We start from the raw sequence: 24,110 nt of genomic DNA on the forward strand, positions 1-24,110 counted from the left end.
GTAATATTTTTTAATAATACTTTTTTATATTGATCGTGTATACTTAGGTATATATATATGTATAAAAAATTTAGAACGCAAAATATATCGTGAATTTTAAGAATCAAATTTATATAGATCAACAACACGATAATATAAACAGACATACCTTCGATTGAATTCAGGAGGTAAAACACTCCAGTCTTCGGTCTCGTAATAAGGCCACATGATAAAAGTAAAAAATATAAACTTTTTTAATTGATGAGACACTAAAATATTACTTATATATCATACAGGGTACAGCTGCACAACCACTTTTGAACACTTTTATCGCCATTATAATATAACATCGAAAGAAGTGTTGGCATTATCTCTTATCTCCATTATTATCTCTATATCAGTAACAACCACGTTAGTCATTTGGATATTCTTAAGAAACGACTATAAATTTAATTATATTACTAGTTATGAATGAATTGGAACTAACTAAATAAAATTGATAAGTTTTTTTATTATTGACTAAGACATTGTTGTTATAGTTAAAAGATTAATTTTACGAGAAAGAATTCTATATCTTAATAAAGACTGTATTTTATTTATATAAACATAACATATATGGAACAAAAGTTTTTATAATATTGTTAACGATATATAGTTAATAATTAAATAGAAATGTTTTAATTATGATAAACAACTGTCGTCTTGATTTCGGGGAGGTCGAACGTCACTATTTCTTTTTACACAGTCCACAAGCCAATGAATTCCTTCATCTACGCCATCACTTTGTCATTAAATTTTTTAATTATTTTATACCATTCAGAGAATTATTAATAGAAAGAATTTATAAATTTTATTATTTTTTTATACAATTCTATAGCTAATATCCTTTTCATAGAAAATAAGAAATAATAGAATAATATAGGAAAAACAAAAAAATTTAATAGAAAATAACTTGAGCATACCCGTTAATAGCTGATACAGGCATTACCATACAATCTCTTCGTCCAATTAGGTGTGCATTTTGATTAAATATTGGTTTAACTTCTCTAACCCCCATGCAATCTGGAATATCCTGTTTATTGGCTAAAACTAAGAGGGGTACTCCTCTCAAATGTTCAGATGATATTACCCTATCTATAATATCAAATAATAGTGCAATCATTCCCATCAAATATTTTGGCACGATAATCAAAATATTATTCTATTATAATAATATATATGATATATCTGTAAGATATTATATACATAAAAAAATTACCAAAAGTTTCTTTAGAATCCGGTATCCTATCACGGTCTGATGAATCAACGATATAAATGACTGCATGGGATTCAGCATAATACTGTATAATTAAATAATCATGCTATAAATAAACATTATGTCTATAACTTACAAGATGAAATTACTGATTATATACTTTATCCCATAAGGATTGAAGTTCTTCTTGTCCTCCAAGATCCCAAAAATTAAAACGTATTCCAGCGATATCAATTTTTCCAATATTCAATCCAACGGTTGTCGTAATTTTACTTGGATTCATACCTTTATAATTTTTTGTAAATTTAGTTTTAGCCGCTTCTAAATACGTCTAAAAAATAAAAGTAAATAAACATAATATATAATTTAACTAAAAGACGAAGTGTTGTGTGTGTTGTGACGTATAACCTTAAAAAATTGTTCGTTCTACACGTACAGTTTTTCCTGCATTGTCAAGTCCGAGTATTAATATAAAATATTCATCCTTTTGTACTAAGTACTTATACAAGCCGTGTAAAAGTGTGTACATTTCAAAATATTTAAATAAATTCACGTTTAACCTATACGTTTCATGTTGTTTATATTTGACATATATTATAGTAACTTATCGAACTCGACAATAGAATCGTTTCAAACTAATCGATTAGTAACTATACGATAATTCTTGGAATATATAAACAACCAATCATATAAGGGAAAGACATCTTTATATATCACTAGATAATTAATAAATGATCAAAATAATAACATAATAAATATTTAAAAAATAACATTAATATATATATATATATAAATGCGGCTCGTCTCGGTACTTGTCCGATTTGACGCTCCTTGGTTACAAGATCAACGGTGGCTTTTCTACCAAGCCCCGTGCCAAGGTCGTTACATCTTTTATCTATCCTGAACGCTCTGACACATGTTAGGATGATGTTGCTACTCGAGCGCTTGGCATTTTGTACGCCAATTTTAGAGTTGATGAACATGTTGACTTCTGGACTCGTAATATAGTAAAGTTTCGGCCCTTCGATCTGGCATTTAGTTGTAGCCAACTTAAGTTCATGCGTATGCTCGGAGTTCCTGAACCCAAGGATATTGAACCTCCAGATAAATAGTAAACAGTAGTTTTCACATAATTTACTATAAATTCGTAATAAGTAATTAAATTATTAGATATCTTATTTATTATTATATATAAAAGAAAGAGAGAGTTTTTATATGTGTGTTAGTGAAAAAAACTATATCGTTTTGTATATTATTTTATACAAATGTTAAATGTACAAATCTATTATACAATATCTGTTTTCAATTTCTGCGTAAAGTATCAATTTATTTGCATAATAGTTATAATTTTATTTTTTTAATGAATTTCAGTCTTTATATACTCAGAAATATTTAATTTTATGAATTGGTTTATAACTTTTAAGAAATAAGACTTTGAACGTATAAAAATACTTTATAGTAAATCAGTTACATGTACTTGAAAACTTCTTTTAAAAGATATATGTGGATACTTTCGTCGCCATTCTTGAATTTTGGAATCACCAATACCTTCGCAAAAACTGAGATCAATCATTTCCAATTTAGGACACCATAATAAAAATCCATAACACATGTCAGGAGTAAGAGAACGTGCTCCTAACAAATCTAATTGCTGTAAACGTTGGCAAAGTAACAATGGTTCTAAATCTCTATCCGTTAATCCTCTTAATGCTGCCAAAAATACTTTTTCTAAATAACGACAAGAAGATAATAATCCCCTCAATGAATCACCTGGAGCACCCATTCCGCTACTACAAGCATAACATATAATCATATTGTTATTAGTTTTTCCTAATAGGTAAATAATGTTTAATGCAATAACACATACCACCAACCAAAATCTACTTCTCGAAGATTAACACATCGAGCAAGAGCTCTTACACCATGTGGGGTAAGAGTTTGTGCTTTCCAAAAGTCTACGCTTTCTAATTTTAGACAAGAGTTTCCTAACTCAATAGCTATTTCATCGACATTTAAACGATCGTGCATTCCTGCTAAATTTAAATGTTTCATTTGAGGATTTTTCCTTAAAATTGAGCACAAAATAGAAGTTTCAATAGTGGTTCCATACAATTCTAGGCGTTCAAGGCACTGTAGTTTCTCTAACTTTGAAAATCCATCATTTGTAATACCCATACAATTACGTAAACACAATTCTAAAAAAGAATTTAAATAAAATTTATGATATAAAAGTAATGTATGGATTGAAGGATTTGAAAACATACCTTTTAAATTTTTACAAACTCTTGAAACTTCAAGAATTACTTTATCATTAATACAGCGACAGCAATTTAAACGTAGATGTGTTAAAAGCTTACCGCAAGAATGAATAAAATCGACAAAATCTCTGTCACTAATCATGTTATAATTACCACACCATGATAAATCTAAACGTTGTAAATATTGACATCTTGGAATTAAATATTTTAATGCATGATCATTCAAGCAGTACCAATATGGCTTTAAATTCAGACTTGTATACAAAAGAGCATCTTTTGCTATATTACTGAAGTGTCGGTTTACTCTGCATAAACGACAGAGTGTCTTTAAATCTAGATTTTTTAAAATTTTTAAAACCGTTTCATCCTGTAAATCAGTATAATAAATATATAAGCAAAGATATAAAAAATATAATATAGAGATCAAATACTTTACTGGAAGTGCAGAAAAACTACCGCATGGTCGACTATCAATGTTGTTCAAAGTTGAAAATATATTCTTGTCATTTTGTAAAGATATCCTACATATTGGAGAGGATGAAGAAAGGTGCATCTCTCGTATAAGTTTAGGAAACTCTTCCTGTAAAAATTCTTGTAAACTGTTAAATGCTTCTTCTATAGGTGGTACAGAATGGCAGTGCTGTCCTAATGTAGTAACTAACTTGCCTTTAGATATATTATTCATTATTTTGCTGTAAATGTATATAAATATATAAAAATATGAAAGTATATTTCAGTTCTTAAGAAAAAATAATATTATCATGTATAAAATAAATATATTTTACCTGTTATAAAGAATGCAGTATTTACAAAACATTCTTTTAAGGATAGACAAATCTTGTTTAGCTTTCAAATAATCAGGAGTCAAATTATATATATCTTCGTTATTATATCCATTACAGCCTAATTCTTGTAACAAATTACTTAAATTTTGATGGTACATATGATCGCGAGGCATTATCAATTCAAATGTTCCAATGAGCAATACAGCATCCAATTCCGTATAGTAATCTAATAAATCATGATTAAATTCTAATCTAACCATTTTTGTTTTAAAATGACACGTTTTTAAAGGTGGTGAAAATATGCGTGGTCTCTCAGGTACAAACTGTGGAGGTCCATTCCATAACTGAAACCATTGTCCGCAAGGATTTTGTACCCATATACCGACCACGCTGCCTGGATTATAGGTTTCATATATTGATATTCGGATAGGATATACCTCTTGATAATATTCAACATCTTCATATAAGAAAAATTATATTACTTTATAATCTAAGCATCACATATACAAATATCTAGTCTTTCTTCTGTCATACATTACATACCAATGTAATCTTGGCTAATTACACTGTCATTATTTTGTATCATGTAATCTTCTAACCTTGAAGGTGCTTTATTCCACCATGGTCCATATGTTCTCTAAAATTATTATTAATTACCTTTGATCAAATCAAAGTAAATGTAGCATCACTGATAAGAAACATAATCATTAGAATAATTATAAAGTTCACAGATTTTCAATGACATTAAAACACGATGAAGATCTTTCTTTAATTAAACATACCATGACAAAGGCTTGTGGAAAATCTCCATAATCAGGAAATTTACTCGGGCTTCCAGCAAGATTGTATGCTGTGTAGGAAATACTGATATTACTCCCATACTGAGAACTAAAATCGCATACATTTTTAACAAATTGTTCAACAAAAATGACAGATTCCTTTTTTTCAGAAGATTTTTTGTTATTTATTGATACAACTTCAAATTCAGCTTCATCATCAGACATCATGATATTCACGATCTACCACACGATTTACTAAAAAAGCTCATTTAAATATTATGACAGTATATACAAGTGTCGACGTAAACAGCCTTCAAGCTAAGGCTTCAGTTCATTCTTAAATCTTATACGATAATAATGCTTTCATTCCGACAGATAGTAATAAGTAGGAAGAACAATTATTATATTTTTTATTTCATTATAATTCATAAATATAAAAATATTACAAATTTATATGCATATTCTTCATATTCAATTTATATTCTAATTTTTAAGTCAAAAAACATTTATGAATATTTGTCATCAATAAGGTATTAAATTAAATAACATCGGTAATGAAGATTTCTATAGTATCTGTTTATGGTGGACAAGCTTTGAACTTAGCGTTGAACCACTATAGTTTTATATATTTATTCTATGACTTACGCAGTTTAATATAAACATCGATATCGTAAATAGCGTGGATTTTATTTCAATGTTAAGAAATAAACAATTAAAAATAAGTTAAAATAATTAGATGCAAAATGTTCAATTACGGTCTGAGGCATAGTATATTTTTATTTAAAAAATTACAACCTACTTTGTCGTCTTCATTTAATACGATAAATAAAACATGTTCTAACCTTAATGGAATTGAAATAAGTGGTTTTATAAAACGTGACTTGTGCCAATCTGTAAAACTAAAGACGAAAGAAAAAATAGATGAGAGTGATCAAAGAAAATTAGACGAACTTTTAGAAAATCCTGAACTAAATAAAACGTATAAATTGTTACAATATGAAATAGAATATCTGCGAGAAATGAACGAAAATGTTCCCCAAGTCTTTCGACCAAAAGATTGGATATATTTATTAAATACAACTTCGAAAAATCACCAAAGGTAATTTTTAAAATTCTATTTAAATTTTCCAATGAGATAAAAGAAAAAATAATATTCCACTGTAATGAACAATCATCATGTCTAATTTAGTATTTCAAATATTTATTAAATTTTAGTATTTTATTAACAATGTTTTATATTAAATTGTATTATTGTAAATGTATACAGAGGATGTCGTGTAACTGGTAGTACAAACAAGCAGGGAGAGCACGTCTACTCGATCAATTATTTTTCTCGAAAAGTGTTTCATGCAGAATCACCGCCTGCCTGCTTGTATCACCAGTTACAGGACACTCTGTATAATAGAACTAATTTTTATAATTCTTATAACAGTTATTTTATTTGGAATTTATAATTTAGCATTGTTTATATTTACAGGAAACATATCGAGTTTCTCTTTAAAAATGAAATGAAAAGAAATAACTTTAAAGATAAAAAGAAACAGCAAACAGAAAACTTAATATTAAAATTGGAACAATACAGAAAAGAATGTCCTAGCGGTTTATTATATGGTCTTGGACACAATTCTCTATTTTTGCGTCTATATGACAAATCCTTAGATTATTATTTAAATTATTCTACAATGATGTATTCGATGTTTGAACCAAAAATAGTATTCGATTGTGGATACAATAATGTCATGAGAAATTTTGAAATAAAGAATTGTGCTAGACAATTATTATTATCTTTTGTCTTCAATCGTTTTCATAATACTCCAGCTGAACTTGTTTTCTGTAATGCAGCACCGGACAATGAAATTATTGTATCACTTAATCATTTGATACCAAGTCTTTATGAAGATACTTTTCCATTAAATGTTACTTCTCAGTCTTATCTTGATATATTCGATAAAGAACAATTAGTTTACCTAACACCTCATTGTAAAACAGATATGACATATTATGATCCTGACAAAGTTTATATTATTGGTGCAATGGTCGATAAGGTAAGATATATTATAACATAGGTTTCTTTATAATATCTAATTTTTCTTTTCCTTTTTATATTTTTTAGTCAGTTCCTCAACCTTATTCTTTAGCTAAAGCTAAAAAAGAAAAGATACGCATGGAGAAACTGCCATTAGATAGATACTTAAATTGGGGTTCTGGAAGTAACAAAAGTCTTACCATCAATCAGGTTTTAGCTATATTATTAGATATAAAATATACTAAAGATTGGATGACTACTTTCTTTAATCATATTCCAATCAGAAAATTACAGCCAGATCAGAGAATGTATAAAACCAAATTGGACAAAAAATTATAAATAATTATTTTGTTATTGTATTGCTGTATTAAGGAAATAAATTCATAGATTATATTAAGTAATTAATATTTATTTATAAAACTTGTTAATAAAATGCATACTAAACGTTCTAAAACGTATTTATGAAAATATTTTATTCTATATTTTCGAATTAGTTTTTAAAGTAGAATGATCCCAACTTGATTGGATCATACTGACCACACTGATTCTTGACATCTGTCATCAGAGGGCATGCCAAGCGCCTTGATGTGATACCGACAACCTGTCGGTACTTCCTTAAAAGCAGGGATCTTGATTGCTCTTAAATATTTAAAATCTGGTCCCCGGGATATAATAAGAAATGCTTAACCATGTGCTTAATACGCGATGGATGTGGAAAAATCTTTAATTCAAAGTAACAATAAGTGTCTATTCTATAAGAAGATTGATAAAATAATTGCAAAAAAAATTGGATTCGTTATATTTTGGCAGCGCCACTCCAACGCAGTGGAGAAAAACTGAAGCTAAAATCTGTAGAAGACGCTACGCTATTCCCTACAACTCTTCATTTTCAAAGATAGTGTAACATAACCTTGAAGCTTTGACGTTTGGTAAATTAATAGAAAGTTACCCCTATGAAATAGCAAGATACGATAAAAATGATTGTGATCTTAGTTGTTCTTGTTTTAAATCATATTATATAACGTTAAAGTATAAAAGTATCTCCTACGAATTTGGTTAGTTGAATTTTATTGTCTATGTATCAAGATATATCAATAGAACTATACGTTTATATGCGATTTGCATTGAAAATGCTCCTTCGTAAAGTATATTAGAAACGTAACGTTTTAATTATCTTTCAAATTTATACATTTTGTTTTTATCTCTACAGTGATTTTAATTATTTTTAATTTATATTGATTATTTCGAGGATTAAGATTAAACTGAATAGTTGAAATAATTTAAAACATAAATCCTAACTTTGTTTTATTTCTTTTTATATAGGTTTTATCATAAAATATATAAAACGTTAGTTGGGGTTATATGATGATGACTGAAAATAAAGCTAGCGGAGGCTATCAAGCAACTGTAAATTTCCATGAACATAGATTATTTAAATTGCAATGTTTTATAAAAGTATCAGATATACAGCATAGCGCTCAATGTGAATATGAAAAGAGATTATTTTTAGCGCTATCAACTGGAAATGCTGATATTATACTTTATTACAAAAAAGACATATCTTCCATACCGATTATAAAAAGAATTCCTTGGTTCAAAGGAGCTCATAAACAAATAACAGCTTTTTGTTTCGACCCATACGGGTCTTGGCTCCTTGCAACTACGAGTGATAGTTGTTTATACATAATTCCTGTTTTAAAATTAGTCAATGAAAACTGTACTGTCAGCGAACAATGGCGCACTGATGATATAACAATGGTTACATATGTTGGTACACAATCTTCACATTCCAAGTAAGAACATGATTTTATATAAATATATTATTTTTTTATGTTAATTATATAGATAACGTAAACTTTATTTTATTATCATCCATTTATGTAAGATTTTTGTTATACTTGTATATTTATAGACCAACAGCACTAATTTGGTGGCAAGATACGAAGTCATCCACAAATATAGGTATTGTTGGAAACGAATATGGAGAAGTAATGCTAATAAATCTTGAAAATGGTCTGCAAGTAGGCACGGCTCATGTTAGTGGACATATTATTAGTCTAAATATTTGTAAAGAAAAAAGTAATGATAGTATCTCACTTTTAATAACAAGTAAAACAAAACAGCAATGGCGTTTACTATTGGAACATCGTGCATATAGTTGTTCGCGTCAATTTGAAAATGAAGAAATGTTTACGCATTCTCCGACAAATGAAATGATTTATGAAAATACAAAGTCTTTTGCTTCTACAAGATCTAGATTACAAGGACTTAAACAGTTATCTGTAGAGAAGCTTGCTATTCTTAGACAAAAATTAGTTGAAACTAAAAATCAAAACTTGGGAGAAAACACACGATATCATGGTGATTGTTTTATTTAATATATAATTATAAAAACCCGGTTCTGTTTAGTAAAATATGCTTTTATTACTTCTACAGATACTGGAACTAATAAAGATAATAGTTCACCAATTCTCAATATTGATTCATGCTCTGAAGATTACATTTGTACAATGAATCCTGAACAAATGTCGAAAGATACGTTTCTTACGCCACAATATGACAAAAAAGGCCAACAAATATATACATGTTATCATTTTGAAAGCAGTCATGTAACCGTAAGAATAATTATATACTATTCTATATATAATGTATATATAGAAGAAAAAGGATAAAATTATAATGATTTTTATATGTTTTGTTTCTAGGTACACGGGTCAGATTTTGATGCCAATCCTTTATCTATTCATAAAGTACCTGAAACTTGTGAGAATATTTTATTAACTCATCGATTGTTCTTTGTTACTGATGTTACACAATATACTTTATATGTACTATCTGACCAAATGTCTGAGGTCAATCCGCACAGAGATTACAAGTTTAATCCAGGATGTATCATTGATCAGTTTTCTTTTCAGAATAGCAAAGAAATTATTCATGCTGTATATAAATTTATTAACTTTACAAATATGACGTCTGAAAAATTATCTCATGACGTTGAAAATTCATATAAATTATCACCAAAAATGAAAGATATACAAATTGAGACACCTTATATAGAAACTTGTATAATTGTAACAAATTGTGGAGTATATGGAGTTGTGCTTAGGTTAATCTATATACTTTCATTAAAAAATTGTACTAAATCATTAAATATTCTATTGTATGTTAATATATATTGTATTTATTTTTAGGAAACCATTATTATCTGTTTTTATGGAATTAGTCTTGAAAAGAAATGAACTTGATAAAGCAGGAAAATTGGCTTTGGTATTCGGTATGAATTCACAACAATTATTTGAATACGTTGGAGACATATTACTTACAAATAGAGAATTCCCACGTGCCGTAGCTTCTTACAAATTATCCAAGGTACAGCAAATTATTAACTATTTAATATTAATATGTTTGTAATTAAATTTTGTTCTAAATTCAAATAAATTTTGTTATATTACTTATACAGTGCGGATTATTAAAAAGCATTCTAAAATTTGCATCAGCTGGTCACACCTCAGAGCTTTTAAGCAGTTTAACACATTGTTTGATTTCTCCTGGTATTAGTGAATTGTCAGCTGCAACAAGAATACATTTATCAAATTTATGCATTCTTGCTTTCATAGAAATGACATTAAGAGCTGCACCACATCAATCCAAAACTATTTATAAGGATTTCTTGTGAGCATGAAAATCATGAAATAGAATATATAATATAAAATATTATCAGATTCAATTTAATTGATTCATATAATAAATATTATTTTCAGATACTTTTTATCTACAAATTTATTTTATGATGAACTTCTAGCTATTAATATAGCAGGTCAGACCTGTCTTTGGGAAGTTTTACACCACTTGGCTACGCAAAGATGTCTTTACGGACAAATGTTGGATGTTCTTATGAGAACTATACATTTATTTGATGTGAGCAAATCTATGCCATGTAGGTATATGTTTATATCTAATGGAATGAATTGACAAATTCACAAATAACATGTAAAAATAATATTGACATTTCAGATGGTTTGTTAATATGTTTAAGTGAGCCAAACTTGATGCAAGGAATGCTGATAAATCCCAATTTAGCTAGAAAACATATTTCATTTATTATTAATAGTATTTCAGAGTTACAAATTTTTGTGTTACAGGTAAGAATATTGATTTCATTTTATTCTTTGTACTCACATATTTAGGTTATATATATCATAATATTTTATTATGATATTCTTGTTTAGAGATTAATAACTTTATATGATCCAACAAATCCAGTCTTAAGACCAAAATTGGTTAAATGTAAAGCACGGCACAGGACAACTTCTTATAGTTCTCAATCTAGTCAATGTGATTCTATAGATCTTGCAGAGAATAATGTAAATATAATCATGGAAAAATATTATAATTTTTTCTTTTTTATTATATCAGGTTTATAATATCTAATTAATTTAATATTTTTATACATAGACAGAAGCTGATACATTAGTGGAAGAAATAATAGAAACATTTTTGTTAATACTACTTACTTTGATTCATAAAAAAGTCTTGTTAAATCAAAACTCTAATTTAGGATATAATATCCAATTAATGGGAACAAGAAAGGTATGTTATATTTGATTGCAATATGCCATCGTTGAATCGTAATTATATTATCAAATTTTCTCTTTTTTTTCTATTAAAGCAAGAACACATCAATCGTGTTTCAAGCATTGATTTCAAAAGAAGATCTTTAAGCGCAGGTTTCTCTCATGTTGCGCTTATTAGAAATGGTGATGTTTACACATGGGGTAGTTCTATACAAGGATGTTTAGGTAAAAGAAAAGTAGTATACATTTTTTAATCAGAGATTTATACAAATTTTAAAATATTTAAATCTTTCTGATATATGTATATATAATTTGCAGGTACTGGGTCCTCTGTGTTAAGATATGCTTTACCAAATAAAATAAATTTTTTTCGCAACATGGAAATGGAAGTTTTTAGTGTGTCGTGTGGACATTGTCATACCTTAGCGGTAACTAATAATGGTATTTATGCTTGGGGATCAAGTAAATATGGCCAATTAGGACTCGGTAAAGTGCTACAATGTTCTAGTCCTGAACTAATTACTAGTTTGGCTCAAGAAATGATTATTGATGCTGTAGCTGGGCAATACCATTCAATGGCATTAACTGCGGATGGACGAGTTTTTACTTGGGGTTGGGGAGTTCATGGCCAATTAGGTCATGGAAATACTGATAAGCGTAATATACCTACACTGGTTAACTCTTTATTAGGTATATTTATAAAACACATTAGTGCTGGCCATGCACATTCATTAGCTCTATCAGATGAAGGTATTGTTTATTCTTTTGGATGCAACGTATTTGGACAATTAGGAATTAGTAATAATATTAAAAGTTGTGTACCTATGAAAGTGTTATTGTTTGAAAAAATTTCTCTAATAGCTACTAGCTTTTTTCATAATGTAAGTAATCAAATAATTATAATTTGGAATTCATTTTTTGAAATTATTTGTTGAAACTTATTTATTTCTTTCAGTTGGCACTTAGTACCACAAATAAGTTGTACATATGGGGCGCAAGTCCTAAAGTTTTAAAATTGCAAGCACAAGCATTAAAAAAGACTCGCATATTGGAACAGCAAGAAGCTAATGAGAAACAAAGTAATAATCAAGAGAAAAATATTGAAAAAGAAGGAAATGATACTGCAACGAATAAAAATATACAGGAAACTACTAAAGAAAGTAATAAACAGGTTTTATCAACAAAGATTTCATCTAGTCTATTATTACGAAGAAAGCAATTTGACGGTACAAGCATAAGGAATATTAATGTTGGCTTACTTGAAGAATCTCAGGCACATTTAAAACCTTCTGTAATAGATACGAGTTTAGTCAAAGGACGTATTGTACAGGTTTGTAAATCGGCTTTTAGATTTTCTTATATATTTGTATAATATTATATTAAATAAAAGTATAATATAATATTTTGGATGTTTTACAGATAACAACTGGGTGCCATCATAATGCTCTCTTAACAAAAGATGGTTCACTATATACTTGGGGTTGTAATATAGATGGACAAATAGGCAATGGCACAAAATATGAAGTTTCTATTCCCACACCTTTGAGTTACAATCACGCAGCACTTTTTGCTCAAGTAGATTCAATAGCAGATGATAAAAATGGAAATATAACTAATCCAAAAGAAGGAAAAACAACTCACATGGACAATTCTGACAATAAGGAAAAAGTTAATTCTACGATTAAATCTATTGGAGTTTATTGTGGATATGACTATACCGTTGCTATGCAACCAGGTAAAGATGTTGCTTCAATCTCAAGTAATTTTGATAAAAGATTTATTCGATTATATTATATCCTTATTAAATTTTCTTTATCTAGGTGGTACCATTTTGGCATGGGGTAATAACAATAGAGCTCAATTAGGCCGAATATCTATCAAAGATACACGAGATACCGATGAAAAGCTCGTAGTACTTAAATCTTCTAATATAATTTTAGATGTCCCTAATATTCCCGCACCTATTATTTCTTATCAGAGTTATGATATTCCTTCGCTTGCTGGTTTTATTTCTCCTTTGAGCGTTATTGAAAAATCACCAGCAGAATTGACGCTTCATTATGTACTTGAACATTTTAATGGATTATACGACTCGACAAAAATTATGGAAAAGGTTAATATATATCGGTTATTTATTTTACTTTATTTCATATATACAGTTACGAGTCATAAATATTAAATTTAATCTTTTATTAATATTTGTCTTTTCTTATATTTTTACATATATGCATTGTTTTTCAGTGTATTGAATTAGAAAATTATCAAGCATGCTCAAACGTGGCTGCTTTACAACATAACTTTTCTGATGCTTTTTCATACCAATTGAAGGCATTGAGCGCAATGAATTTCCAATTGAAATCTGTAACGGTAGAAAATTCTGATGAAGCAATAATGTTGGATAAACAAAATGCATCTGATATTTCTTCTTTAACGGAAAAATTGCACTCTATTAATTGTAATTTGAAAAGAAATACTGAACTTTTTAACAAACAAGTTGAGAAAAATTTGATCGAATCTGTAGAAGATTATGCAGCGAAAAATAAAATGAAAATACCATCGAGTAAATCTTTGAATAGTTTACAAACTCTTGAAGAAGGTATGTACGCTTTTGATTGTCAAGGAGGCTCAGAAGAATTATGCAAAGAACCAAAATGTGAAGATATACCTCTTGACATTACGGAACATGTCTTCGATTCTGATACTGTTACACCTGATCATGAAAAATGGATAGAGCATGCTATTTTTGAAAATAATTTATCAATAGAATATGGGAAAGCTGATAATGTAGATATATCTTCGAAACCGATAGGTGTAATAATAAATAATGACAATAAAGTGACAATGAACGAAGATAAGATAGACAAAAATTATAAAAAATCTATAAATGTTAAAGAAAGTAGACATTTCCAAAAAAATAATCTTGTAAATGAAGCTATAAAAGTACTTAAATTTTACCTACACGAAGTTGAAAACGAAGCGGATGTTGTTAAATGCAACATATTGCAAAATACGCTTGAATTTTGGATACAACATGATTTATCATTTCAAAGTTTGGAAAATATTTTTTTTGAAAATATACATACAATTTTTTATCCCCTAGGATTATTGCTATTTTGGTAAGTGTATATCCAATACAATTGTAATGTGTTATGTATCTTTTCTATTTGTCATTTCATAGATTTTTAAATTTTTAACATTTTTTTGTTCACAGTCAGGAAACAATGGAAATGTATTCCGATGAGAATAAAAACGATGAAAAGTCTACGAGTATGAACATGACAGATCTGTTTTCATCTAAATTTTGTCTACAAATTTGTTCTATGTTATTACAACATATAAATGAAGGTAAGTTGATAATCTGTTTTACTTATAATATATCAATTTTGTGAATATTATAATAAATAAATCGTAAGAAAATTATTACATTTTATATATAAATTCTACAAAACAATAAGTGATCTATTGAAAGCTATATTGTTGCAGATATAATTATGCACAATAAAGTAACACATATATTTTAGGCCAACCTACTCCTGAATATATTAAACTTTTGTCATCTTTAATGGCTGATCACTATGGAGTACCACTTACTGGATATCCTGGTTCAAGTAGAAATAATACTTCGGCGGAGATGATAGATGGAATTATTAGCACAGTGTCTACAGAAAATGATACACCTAGGCCATTTGTGCACATTAAAGTAAGATAACTTTTGTTATATTGTAAATGATGGTGTGTATTGTGTATCTAGTAACAAAACTACAGTTGTATAATTTCACCGATGAATTCCTGTAAAAAATCGCACTACTTGATGATAGAGATTGTTAAACGATGCAACCTTTTCCTCTACAATTTTTTTTTTCATCTGAATCCGGCACAATTACTAGATACATTCTATATATCTTTCTTATATTACTTATAATTTTGGATGAACTTTGCTAATACAAGATTATAATCAGGATTCAGATGCAGTGTGTAGTTTCCTTGCAGTGGAGGAAGATTCAATGGTATTTACTTGTGGGCACCATTATCCACTTTCTTTATACCAAACAAACATTATTCCAGCAATGGAAACTGGATTACTAACGTCAGAATCATTACTTCTTCCATGTACAGCACAATATTTAGGAAAAATGTTATCTCAGACGTTAAACCCAGATATTCTATGCCCTTTATGTATTCCACAAGCATTAAGAGCACTAGTGAAAAAAGATAATAAATAATACGTATGTACCTGAGATTTCAATTAAATATATTAAAAATGTACATTTTTCACGTATATATATATATATATAAAAGAAAGAAAAGAAATGTAGAAAAGAAATATAAAAAAGAAAAAATTAGAAATGCATATGTATAACGTCATAATTTAAGTATTGCACAATAATATTTGAATCTGTCAGTGCCATATTAATCACATGTTAGAATCAAATGGTAACGTTTTACATTTCCTAATTATCATTTTTTTTCGCTTTTTATATTATCTTCAGAGATATAGATAGATAGATATATATATATATAAAACTATAAATTACTTCAAACTTAGAATAATTAAATTAAATTTTGCACAGTCTTATGAAAATGCATTAAATACGCACATTAATAAGACTTGAAATGAAATAATTTATGAATTTTAATCGATTCTACTACGAATAAAAAAAAGAAAAAGATGTACGATTATATCTTTTTAAATAGGAAACATTTGGAAATGTTATTCTTATGATAAATTTGTAGTTTTGAACAAACAATGTTCATCGTAATAGTCTGAATTAAATTTTGTTAAATAAATTAGTATACTTAGATATTGTATATTTTAGAAGTAAAAATTTAAAAAAACATTTCTAATCATTTTAGATCTGTCAGAATGAACTTTTATTAATTTTATGGTTTTATTTAGATGCTATAATATCATGGTTTTATTACGAATAATTTAGAAGTTAGTAAATAATTAAAAAATAATATTTTATTATTACTAATTTAAAAAAATGTATATCATATAGTATAAATGAAATTGGTATATTAATTCATAACTTTTTAATTTTATTAAAATTGAATAAAAACACATCAAGTTTTTTATTTATATATATATATATATTTGCTTGTTAGATTTAAAAAAAAATTAATTTTAACATTTTAAGGAGTTCATTTGATATAAACAATCTTAACTTTAATTAAGGGATTCCTTATTAGTAAAATAATACATACATCTAACATGTTATTATACATTATAATCGTGGATTTATAATGGAAAAAATATCATAATAATTTACGTGTACTATACACAATTTTTTAAATATTAAAATTCAGAACAGTATAAAGAAAAAAAAAGACAAAGATAAAAAAAAAGAAAAAATAATTCCTTTAATTAAATATATAAAACGCACAGGGGTAATAAGTCAAAGAGGGAAATAATATAACTATATCTTAGTTTAATATATAAACGAATAATAACATAAAGTATTAATAATTGAAGGCTGATTTCTGAAACTCACAAATCTTTATATATCACTCTCTAGTCATTATGATATGTGCAACGATTGTATAAATGTATGCATATTATTCAATGCAACAAAACTAAATGTATATTATATATACATGTTTTCTTTTTTCAACTTAAATACATTAATAGTATCGAATGATCTATAATATGCATATTATACTACACATATTATTCTAGATTAAATATTGTTTTTTTATATAGTTAAGAATTCATCTTTGTCTTTTAATGAATCTGAACAAAAAACTATGTAAAAGAAATCTTGGTATATTTAAATTATTTGTTAATCTTCGTATTTTGTAATACTTTATCTATAATCAATGAACAAATTATAATCCTAACTTAAATAATACGAAAAAGATCTGTTATTCAATTTGAAACATTATTTCATTAGAATAATTTAATAATATTGTTTTAATAATTCAATACTACTTACGCAATTTGATATCAATTTTATTATTTGCTATTATGTATATATATATATATGTAAATTCTAATACATGCGAATTTGCGTTATATTTGGTCATAAATAATTGACTTGGTGTTTTCTTTCTTTTTCTATTTTCTTTCTTTTTATTTAAATTTTTCCATGACGTTCGAACATATACTATATATATGACAACCAAAATATATCCAAAATGAATTTTATGATTAGACTTTTGTAATGAATAATAAATATATTTGGAGTGATGTATTAATTCAATTAAAAAAATCTGTATCTATAGATATATGTAGGTTGTCTTTTTAAAACGTTCGTCTCCGAGTGTGTTCGATATGATTCAAAAAAAGAAAACAAAGGAAAAAAATTAATAAATTGCCTCGAACAATATATAATATACATTTAAATAGTTAATATATCTTGTAATATAATTTTAATTTATATAAATATGAATGTTGCGAATATATAAATATGTAGAAAGTCTTTCAATAATAATAATAAATAGTGAGAAAAGTAAAACAAAAAAAAACATACGTTGAAGAAGCAATTTTAAAATTAATTGAATAATAAAATATAATAAAATAAATATTAGATAGAATTAATGTGTTTCATTATAAAAAATACAAAAAAGAATATTCCGTTCCCATATACAATAGAATTATTGTTACAATATATATTTAATTTCTTTTTTATTATTTAATTTGATCATTATATAAATTATAAACTATAAAATACGAAATCACATAATTAGCGGAATAAATATATAGATAAAATATTTTAAATATACCACTAAAAATGTGCATTTAACACAAACATTCATCCGCGTTCAACGCGTTACCTTACGCGCAATGCTCTTATCTGATTAACGAAATTTTCAGATCAATTAGATTTAAAAAAAGAACAAGATAAAAAGAAAGTTTCGTATAAATTTCGAATAAATAGATAACAATATGATGTATATAAAGTTTACAATAAAAACCGTGCCTTTCGTATAAATAAAACTAAAAATAATTATTTAATAACCATTTATATGATCATTTGTGATTATATAATGTGAACCAATGAATGTGTAAGTTTAATTAAAAAAAAATGTTAAAATATTAATATACAAGGTAAACTAAAAGTAAATGATAAGTAAATGATAAAATTTATTTTGAGATTACATATACGATTATATTAACTAATCCAATTAAATTTTATTTTACACACACAGTGTAATATAATGCAAAAGTACCGAAAATTTTATCAGAAAGAAAATACCATAAAATAAAAATAAAATAAATCTTATCTTATCATTTATTGTTCATCTATTTTTGATTCACCATGTATAAACAATTAATTCCAAAAGAGTATATATGTCTCTCACAATAATATTATTTAATACTAATCAAATAGAAAAATTTATTCATTTATAAATTTATATATCTCATTGTCAGAAAATGTTATACACCTACATTTAATATCTTAAGTAGATCTTTCTTAAATAGATTTCTTTCGTCGATCAGGAAGAAGAAATATCTCGTTATTGAATTTTTCAAACTTTCAATCAAGTAAAGATCATAAAATTAAACTTAAATATTATTAATATTTTTTTCAAGATTATCAAGTTCAGATAAAATAGCTTGTGGAAGATCATTACCAACTTGTTCATCGAAGTACTTTCTCAAATCTTTCACCTCTTTTTGCCAGAAGGATTTGGGTATTCTAAATAATTCCTCTAGATCGATATCTTCCTTCAGATTTTTCAGATTAAGGGAGTCGATTTTCGGTATGAAACCAATCGGAGAATCTCTGGCTATATTTTCATTCTCTATTCTACGAAGTATCCAATCCAAAACACGAGAATTATCACCGTATCCTGGCCAGAGATATTGTCCTTGAATATTTTTTCTAAACCAGTTAACGTGAAAGATAATAGGTAATTTGGCATTTTTCACATTAGCCATGTTCAACCAGTGATTGATATAATGTCCGAAATTGTAACCGAAAAATGGTCTCATTGCGAATGGATCGTGCATGATTATTTTACCCTGACGAAGAAATCACGAAGTCATGTTATTTGAACTATTGGTATAGAATGAAATAACTCAATCAAACGATTGTAATGTACGATATATTTTAAATGAACCTTATATTCTGCAGCAGCTGTTGCTTCGGATCTCATCGAGGCCCCAATGAAAACACCATGTTGCCAGTTTCGAGATTGGTATATTAATGGGACACCCTCTGGTCTACGACTACCAAAAAGTATCGCATCGATTGGTACCCCATTTGGATCTTCCCAAGCTGGATCAATTATCGGACATTGTTGAGCAGGTGTACAGAATCTTGAATTAGGATGAGCAGCTGGAGTTTTTGAATTGCTGTTCCATTTGTTAAGTCGCCAATCGGTAATCTGTAAGCAACGTTTCAATTTAACATTTCCTTTATCTTCATATTATTTATATTTTCATATTTTCTTTCTTACCTCAACGTTACCGTCAATTTCTTTTTCCATTCCTTCCCAAAATACACCACCGTCGCTCGTAGAAGCAACATTTGTAAAAAGAGTATTCTTAAAGATCGTCCTCATGGCATTGGGATTGGTCCCCATGCTTGTTCCTGGAGCTACCCCAAAGAATCCATACTCTGGATTGATAGCACGAAGCCTACCTTCGTTATCAAATTTCATCCAAGCGATGTCATCACCCACACATTCAATTTTATAACCCGGAAGTGTTGGTTTCATCATTGCCAAGTTGGTCTTACCGCAGGCACTTGGAAACGCAGCGGCTATGTAACGTTTTTTACCATTCGGATTAGTGATTCCTAATATCTGAACAAACAAAAAAACAAAACAATAATAAATAAAAAATAAATATTCCCAATTCTCAAACTTTAAGAAAAGAAATAATTCAATCAAATGATTATTATTGATTTACCAGCATGTGTTCTGCAAGCCATCCACCGTCTCTAGCAATCGTTGATCCAATTCTTAACGCGAGACATTTTTTACCAAGCAAAGAGTTACCCCCATAACCACTACCATACGATATTATTTCGTTTTTTGCAGGCTTATGAAGAATAATTGTTCTTTCTGGATCACACGGCCAAGAAGGATACACGGTTACCTTAGAATCCGTTTTAGGAGTACCAACCGAATGTAAACATTTAACGAAATCATTATTGCCAAGTATTTCCAATATCTTTGTACCCATTCTCGTCATGATCTTCATCGAGCAAACAACGTAAGGAGAATCCGTTATTTCTATACCTATTTTTGAAAGTGGAGCTCCTATTGGTCCCATATTAAAAGGTATCACATACATCGTTCGATCTAAATAATTAAAATGGAATTATTTTTCTTGTAATTCAATAATTCCATCTGTTTACAATGACAATATATATTTTTTTTGCCGAATATTCATAAAATTCCCGAAACAATATTGTATATCAGTAAAACCACAGAGAAAAAGATCAAATCATTTCTGTAGATTGATTTGTGCGAGTATATCATATGTGGGATATTTAAAATAAATTCAACTAACTTTTCATGCAACCTGGAAATCTTTCGAGAATAGCTTTGTCCATCTCGTCAGGTGAAATCCAATTTCCAAGTTCACCAACAACACCTTCCTTAGGTGTCGGTATTGTATCATTTTTATTTTCCGTACTAATAAATGTGCAACGTTCCACGCGAGCTACATCAGCTGGATTCGTTCTGGCCAACCAACTGAAATGATAAATAATTTCTTTGTTTTTTTAGTTTCATTTACTTCTTTTTCTTTTGTCTTGTTTGTTTGTTTTTTTTTTAAATCTAAAATATACTACTCTTTCGTAAATAATAAACAAAAAGTTTGCATAACTAACCAGTTTTCGTATTTTGGTAAAGGTTGGATCGTTTTATTTGTTTCCAGAAGTTTTAATAATTCAGCATATTCCGTTTCACTTCCATTGCATATGTAAATGTCCTTGGGTAAGCATAGATTAGCACATTCCGCGATATAAGAACGAATTTTTGGTGAAAGAGGTACACTCGGTACATTCAATAATGGAATTTTACCAATGGTATCGTATCCATTATTCAACGCTTCTGCGACACGCGTAACCAAATTTGAAACTCTATAAAAATATCATTTAATTTATCAGAATGATATCGATTAGAATAATGTAACGATTATATTGAGATAATTAACGATTTATTAAGAATTATTAAAAAAACAAATTAATTAATAATCGAGAGAGTTTAAGTTTTAAGATAGAAACGAATCTTTCGATATTGTTATTTTTAATTGTTCTTTTTTTGTTATATTTTTCCAATAAACAATGATACACAAAATCCTTGACATTTAAAAAGAAAATACTTTTCGCATCTTTCATATCTCTTCTTATTTCTTGCATGCAAATGAACATTAAATGTATCAAAACCTGTTTTTCATATTACAATTTTTAAGATAATACTATTCGCATTAGGCATAATAATATATTTATATGTATAATAACGAGTGATTTAAATAATCTGTTTACTTCAAAGATTTATTCATGTTTAGAAAATGTACTTGAAATATCGTTATAATATTATTTCCATAAATATAATGTAAACGAAAAGAATTGTTTGAATTCTATTTAAAGTACATCTTGTTGAAATATTTTACGATGACAATAAATGTGCATTTAGATAAAATCAGTTTAGAAAATATTGATTTTACGATAATAATTAATAATGATCGTAAAAAGAAAAAAAATGAAATTAACATTGATAAGATTAATTCTAATCGTAAGATTTAACAAAAGATTTAATATATAACAAGAAATGATATGATTAAGTAAAGATAATAACGTGTTACTCACTGTGTATGGTAAATGTCAGCTGCGTAAGGCATGTTTCGTTCTAATCTAATTAGTTTCTTGTCGATAATAGTTTGCGATGATATCGAAAAGTAAGTACGTTTTATCGTTCTCGAGGAATCCTTAATAAATCCAGAATAATTAAGCGAACAACATTGAAGGATAGTTCGAAAATGATTTCCAATTGTTTCTCGAGCTGGACTGGTGTTACAACAAATTATCGAGAAATTGCGTAAATCGTTAAAGTGTCTTTTAGTAATTCTACCAAAACCGTAGTAGAAAGATACTTGTCCGAGTCCAGCAAGCATGTTGTCAAATTATTTAAATTGTCGTCTTTTATATTGCACCGAAAGATGAATGCGAGGAAGAAGTGGAAATTTAAATTGACCTAAGGACAAATATATGTTTGCATTTAAAGAAGTTTCTGAATTTCCGGTGATCTATTAATGTTTTGATGGAGGGGAACATTTAATTCTTTATCTCTGTGTGTGTGTGTATGGGGTATATAAATGCACGTGCACGTGTTTATGGAAAATCAATATTCGTTTGGATTAGTGTAAGGGGGATCGATACAAAGATCGATCGGCAAATATGACAGTGCGTGAACTATTTTGTTTTTTTACGAATGATATCATGAACTATACTTTGCCTTTCTCGCCTTTGGATCGGTTCCACGTCTTTGACCGCTATTATATTACTCTCAACTAACTTTAGATACTTATGTTTGCTTGTTAAAAAAGAAAGTAGTTCGGTAGATTGTTCTAAAGATAAAATAACAAAATATACATATTAATAATCATAGTATTGATATTTATTTTAATATTCTAATATTGTTATATAATATATAAATGTATTACTAAATAAATATATACTTTAATGTGTTTCTTCTCTATTTTATTATTCATTTCTAAGAGAAACTATTGCATCAGAAATTTTTTTTATGTACAATTATATATATTTATATATATAATATATATATATATATCAAGAGTAAGAAATAGAGAGAGAGAGAGAGAAGATCGTTAGAAAACAAAGAGATAGACAAACAATTATTTGTTCGTTTAGGATAAATATATCACTTTATAAAAATATAATATCGTTTTATTTTTCTAACGAAAAGTAATTATGGTTAGACAATCAAATTAAAGTGATAAAATAAAGAATACTGTTCAGAGAAGTTGATACAGACGTTCGAAAAAGTAGAAGGATGACTCACAGTAGAAATAGACAAAACTAGACAAGATAAGACAGGGTGTCAGTAGCTCGATCTCAATAAGACTGTCGAACTTGCGTCTGATTCGTAACTAGATGCTATTCACCTTTTAATGAAAGTAAAAGCCGGTTCGTACGATTTCCGATCGACCCACACAACGCATACAACACACACACACAAGTATATATTTTTTTATTGATATCTTTCGTTCGTGTTTTGCGTCATTCCAACGGAATCTTACAATTATTTACGCATAAACAAATTCTCTCTCTCTCTCTCTCTCTCTCTCTCTCTCTCTCTTTCTATTTCCCTTACCTTTTTCATTTTCTATTTTTCTCGTAATTATTTGGCCATTATAAAAGGATTTGTCGTATTTGATTAAACTTGATTAATTTGAATTTGTGTTCGTTGATTGAATGTGATCGAATACAATCAAAAGGGATACATTAAATGTTTATTTTTGTTTCTTTTCTTTATG

General features: G+C 27.7%; 5 protein-coding genes across 8 annotated transcripts; 2 read left to right on the top strand and 3 right to left on the bottom strand.

The window, feature by feature from the left end:
- Window positions 1-548: 548 nt before the first annotated feature.
- Window positions 549-1,854, bottom strand: LOC106783604 (ADP-ribosylation factor-related protein 1). Its single transcript, XM_014742291.1, has 5 exons — window positions 1,671-1,854; window positions 1,395-1,565; window positions 1,238-1,319; window positions 942-1,113; window positions 549-760 (listed from the first exon to the last, which is right to left on the bottom strand). The coding sequence occupies exons 1-5, from the start codon at window positions 1,761-1,763 to the stop codon at window positions 661-663; spliced, it is 618 nt and encodes a 205-aa protein (XP_014597777.1). The 5' UTR covers window positions 1,764-1,854; the 3' UTR covers window positions 549-660.
- Window positions 1,855-2,667: 813 nt separating this feature from the next.
- Window positions 2,668-5,406, bottom strand: LOC106783634 (F-box/LRR-repeat protein 4). The gene is made up of 7 exons (XM_014742339.1): window positions 5,060-5,406; window positions 4,821-4,914; window positions 4,278-4,734; window positions 3,929-4,184; window positions 3,499-3,859; window positions 3,102-3,429; window positions 2,668-3,024 (listed from the first exon to the last, which is right to left on the bottom strand). The coding sequence occupies exons 1-7, from the start codon at window positions 5,282-5,284 to the stop codon at window positions 2,688-2,690; spliced, it is 2,058 nt and encodes a 685-aa protein (XP_014597825.1). The 5' UTR covers window positions 5,285-5,406; the 3' UTR covers window positions 2,668-2,687.
- A 269-nt stretch (window positions 5,407-5,675) lies between these two features.
- LOC106794083 (mitochondrial ribonuclease P protein 1 homolog) lies at window positions 5,676-7,474 on the top strand. Its single transcript, XM_014761504.1, has 3 exons — window positions 5,676-6,155; window positions 6,534-7,101; window positions 7,170-7,474. The coding sequence occupies exons 1-3, from the start codon at window positions 5,800-5,802 to the stop codon at window positions 7,419-7,421; spliced, it is 1,176 nt and encodes a 391-aa protein (XP_014616990.1). The 5' UTR covers window positions 5,676-5,799; the 3' UTR covers window positions 7,422-7,474.
- Window positions 7,475-7,646: 172 nt separating this feature from the next.
- Window positions 7,647-16,271, top strand: LOC106783614. 3 transcript variants are annotated; one of them, XM_014742303.1, is made up of 20 exons: window positions 7,651-8,011; window positions 8,406-8,875; window positions 8,995-9,443; window positions 9,519-9,697; window positions 9,788-10,188; window positions 10,274-10,451; window positions 10,543-10,754; window positions 10,844-11,019; window positions 11,097-11,224; window positions 11,312-11,446; window positions 11,538-11,672; window positions 11,752-11,881; window positions 11,975-12,537; window positions 12,612-12,986; window positions 13,076-13,391; window positions 13,477-13,769; window positions 13,898-14,772; window positions 14,868-15,001; window positions 15,178-15,356; window positions 15,616-16,271. In XM_014742303.1, exons 2-20 carry the CDS (start codon window positions 8,445-8,447, stop codon window positions 15,877-15,879), a joined length of 5,553 nt encoding a protein of 1,850 aa, XP_014597789.1. In that variant the 5' UTR covers window positions 7,651-8,011; window positions 8,406-8,444; the 3' UTR covers window positions 15,880-16,271. The 3 variants fall into 3 exon arrangements, with proteins under 3 accessions (XP_014597790.1, XP_014597789.1, XP_014597788.1); XM_014742302.1 differs by having other exon boundaries at window positions 7,652-8,137; XM_014742304.1 differs by lacking the exon at window positions 15,616-16,271 and having other exon boundaries at window positions 7,647-8,137; window positions 15,140-15,356.
- Window positions 16,272-18,881: 2,610 nt separating this feature from the next.
- On the bottom strand, window positions 18,882-23,155 carry LOC106783622 (phosphoenolpyruvate carboxykinase [GTP]). 2 transcript variants are annotated; one of them, XM_014742318.1, is made up of 8 exons: window positions 23,064-23,148; window positions 22,423-22,807; window positions 21,442-21,693; window positions 21,120-21,304; window positions 20,514-20,908; window positions 20,060-20,407; window positions 19,721-19,987; window positions 18,882-19,622 (listed from the first exon to the last, which is right to left on the bottom strand). In XM_014742318.1, exons 2-8 carry the CDS (start codon window positions 22,725-22,727, stop codon window positions 19,164-19,166), a joined length of 2,211 nt encoding a protein of 736 aa, XP_014597804.1. In that variant the 5' UTR covers window positions 22,728-22,807; window positions 23,064-23,148; the 3' UTR covers window positions 18,882-19,163. The 2 variants fall into 2 exon arrangements, with proteins under 2 accessions (XP_014597804.1, XP_014597803.1); XM_014742317.1 differs by having other exon boundaries at window positions 19,164-19,622; window positions 23,069-23,155.
- Window positions 23,156-24,110: the final 955 nt, after the last annotated feature.

Source organism: Polistes canadensis, unplaced genomic scaffold (genome assembly GCF_001313835.1).
Source record: "Polistes canadensis isolate GaletaPanama2010 unplaced genomic scaffold, ASM131383v1 scaffold_23, whole genome shotgun sequence".
Lineage (NCBI taxonomy): Eukaryota > Metazoa > Arthropoda > Insecta > Hymenoptera > Vespidae > Polistes > Polistes canadensis.

Excerpts from the sequence above, each read along its gene's own strand:
- LOC106783604 (XM_014742291.1), bottom strand. The coding sequence starts at position 1,763 with ATGTACACACTTTTACACGGCTTGTATAAGTACTTAGTACAAAAGGAT. Across the intron at positions 1,566-1,670 it reads TTGACAATGCAGGAAAAACT|ACGTATTTAGAAGCGGCTAA; the intron begins GTACGTGTAGAA and ends TTTATTTTTTAG. Across the intron at positions 1,114-1,237 it reads GGATTCTAAAGAAACTTTTG|ATAGGGTAATATCATCTGAA; the intron begins GTAATTTTTTTA and ends TTGATATTATAG.
- LOC106783634 (XM_014742339.1), bottom strand. The coding sequence starts at position 5,284 with ATGATGTCTGATGATGAAGCTGAATTTGAAGTTGTATCAATAAATAAC. Across the intron at positions 4,735-4,820 it reads AATTAGCCAAGATTACATTG|ATGTTGAATATTATCAAGAG; the intron begins GTATGTAATGTA and ends TCTTATATGAAG. Across the intron at positions 3,430-3,498 it reads AGTTTGTAAAAATTTAAAAG|AATTGTGTTTACGTAATTGT; the intron begins GTATGTTTTCAA and ends ATTCTTTTTTAG.
- LOC106794083 (XM_014761504.1), top strand. The coding sequence starts at position 5,800 with ATGTTCAATTACGGTCTGAGGCATAGTATATTTTTATTTAAAAAATTA. Across the intron at positions 6,156-6,533 it reads ACTTCGAAAAATCACCAAAG|GAAACATATCGAGTTTCTCT; the intron begins GTAATTTTTAAA and ends TTATATTTACAG. Across the intron at positions 7,102-7,169 it reads TTGGTGCAATGGTCGATAAG|TCAGTTCCTCAACCTTATTC; the intron begins GTAAGATATATT and ends TATATTTTTTAG.
- LOC106783614 (XM_014742303.1), top strand. The coding sequence starts at position 8,445 with ATGATGATGACTGAAAATAAAGCTAGCGGAGGCTATCAAGCAACTGTA. Across the intron at positions 11,225-11,311 it reads TACAAATTTTTGTGTTACAG|AGATTAATAACTTTATATGA; the intron begins GTAAGAATATTG and ends ATTCTTGTTTAG. Across the intron at positions 11,882-11,974 it reads TTCTATACAAGGATGTTTAG|GTACTGGGTCCTCTGTGTTA; the intron begins GTAAAAGAAAAG and ends TATAATTTGCAG.
- LOC106783622 (XM_014742318.1), bottom strand. The coding sequence starts at position 22,727 with ATGCTTGCTGGACTCGGACAAGTATCTTTCTACTACGGTTTTGGTAGA. Across the intron at positions 21,694-22,422 it reads GCTGACATTTACCATACACA|AGTTTCAAATTTGGTTACGC; the intron begins GTGAGTAACACG and ends ATATTTTTATAG. Across the intron at positions 19,623-19,720 it reads CAGCTGCTGCAGAATATAAG|GGTAAAATAATCATGCACGA; the intron begins GTTCATTTAAAA and ends TTTCTTCGTCAG.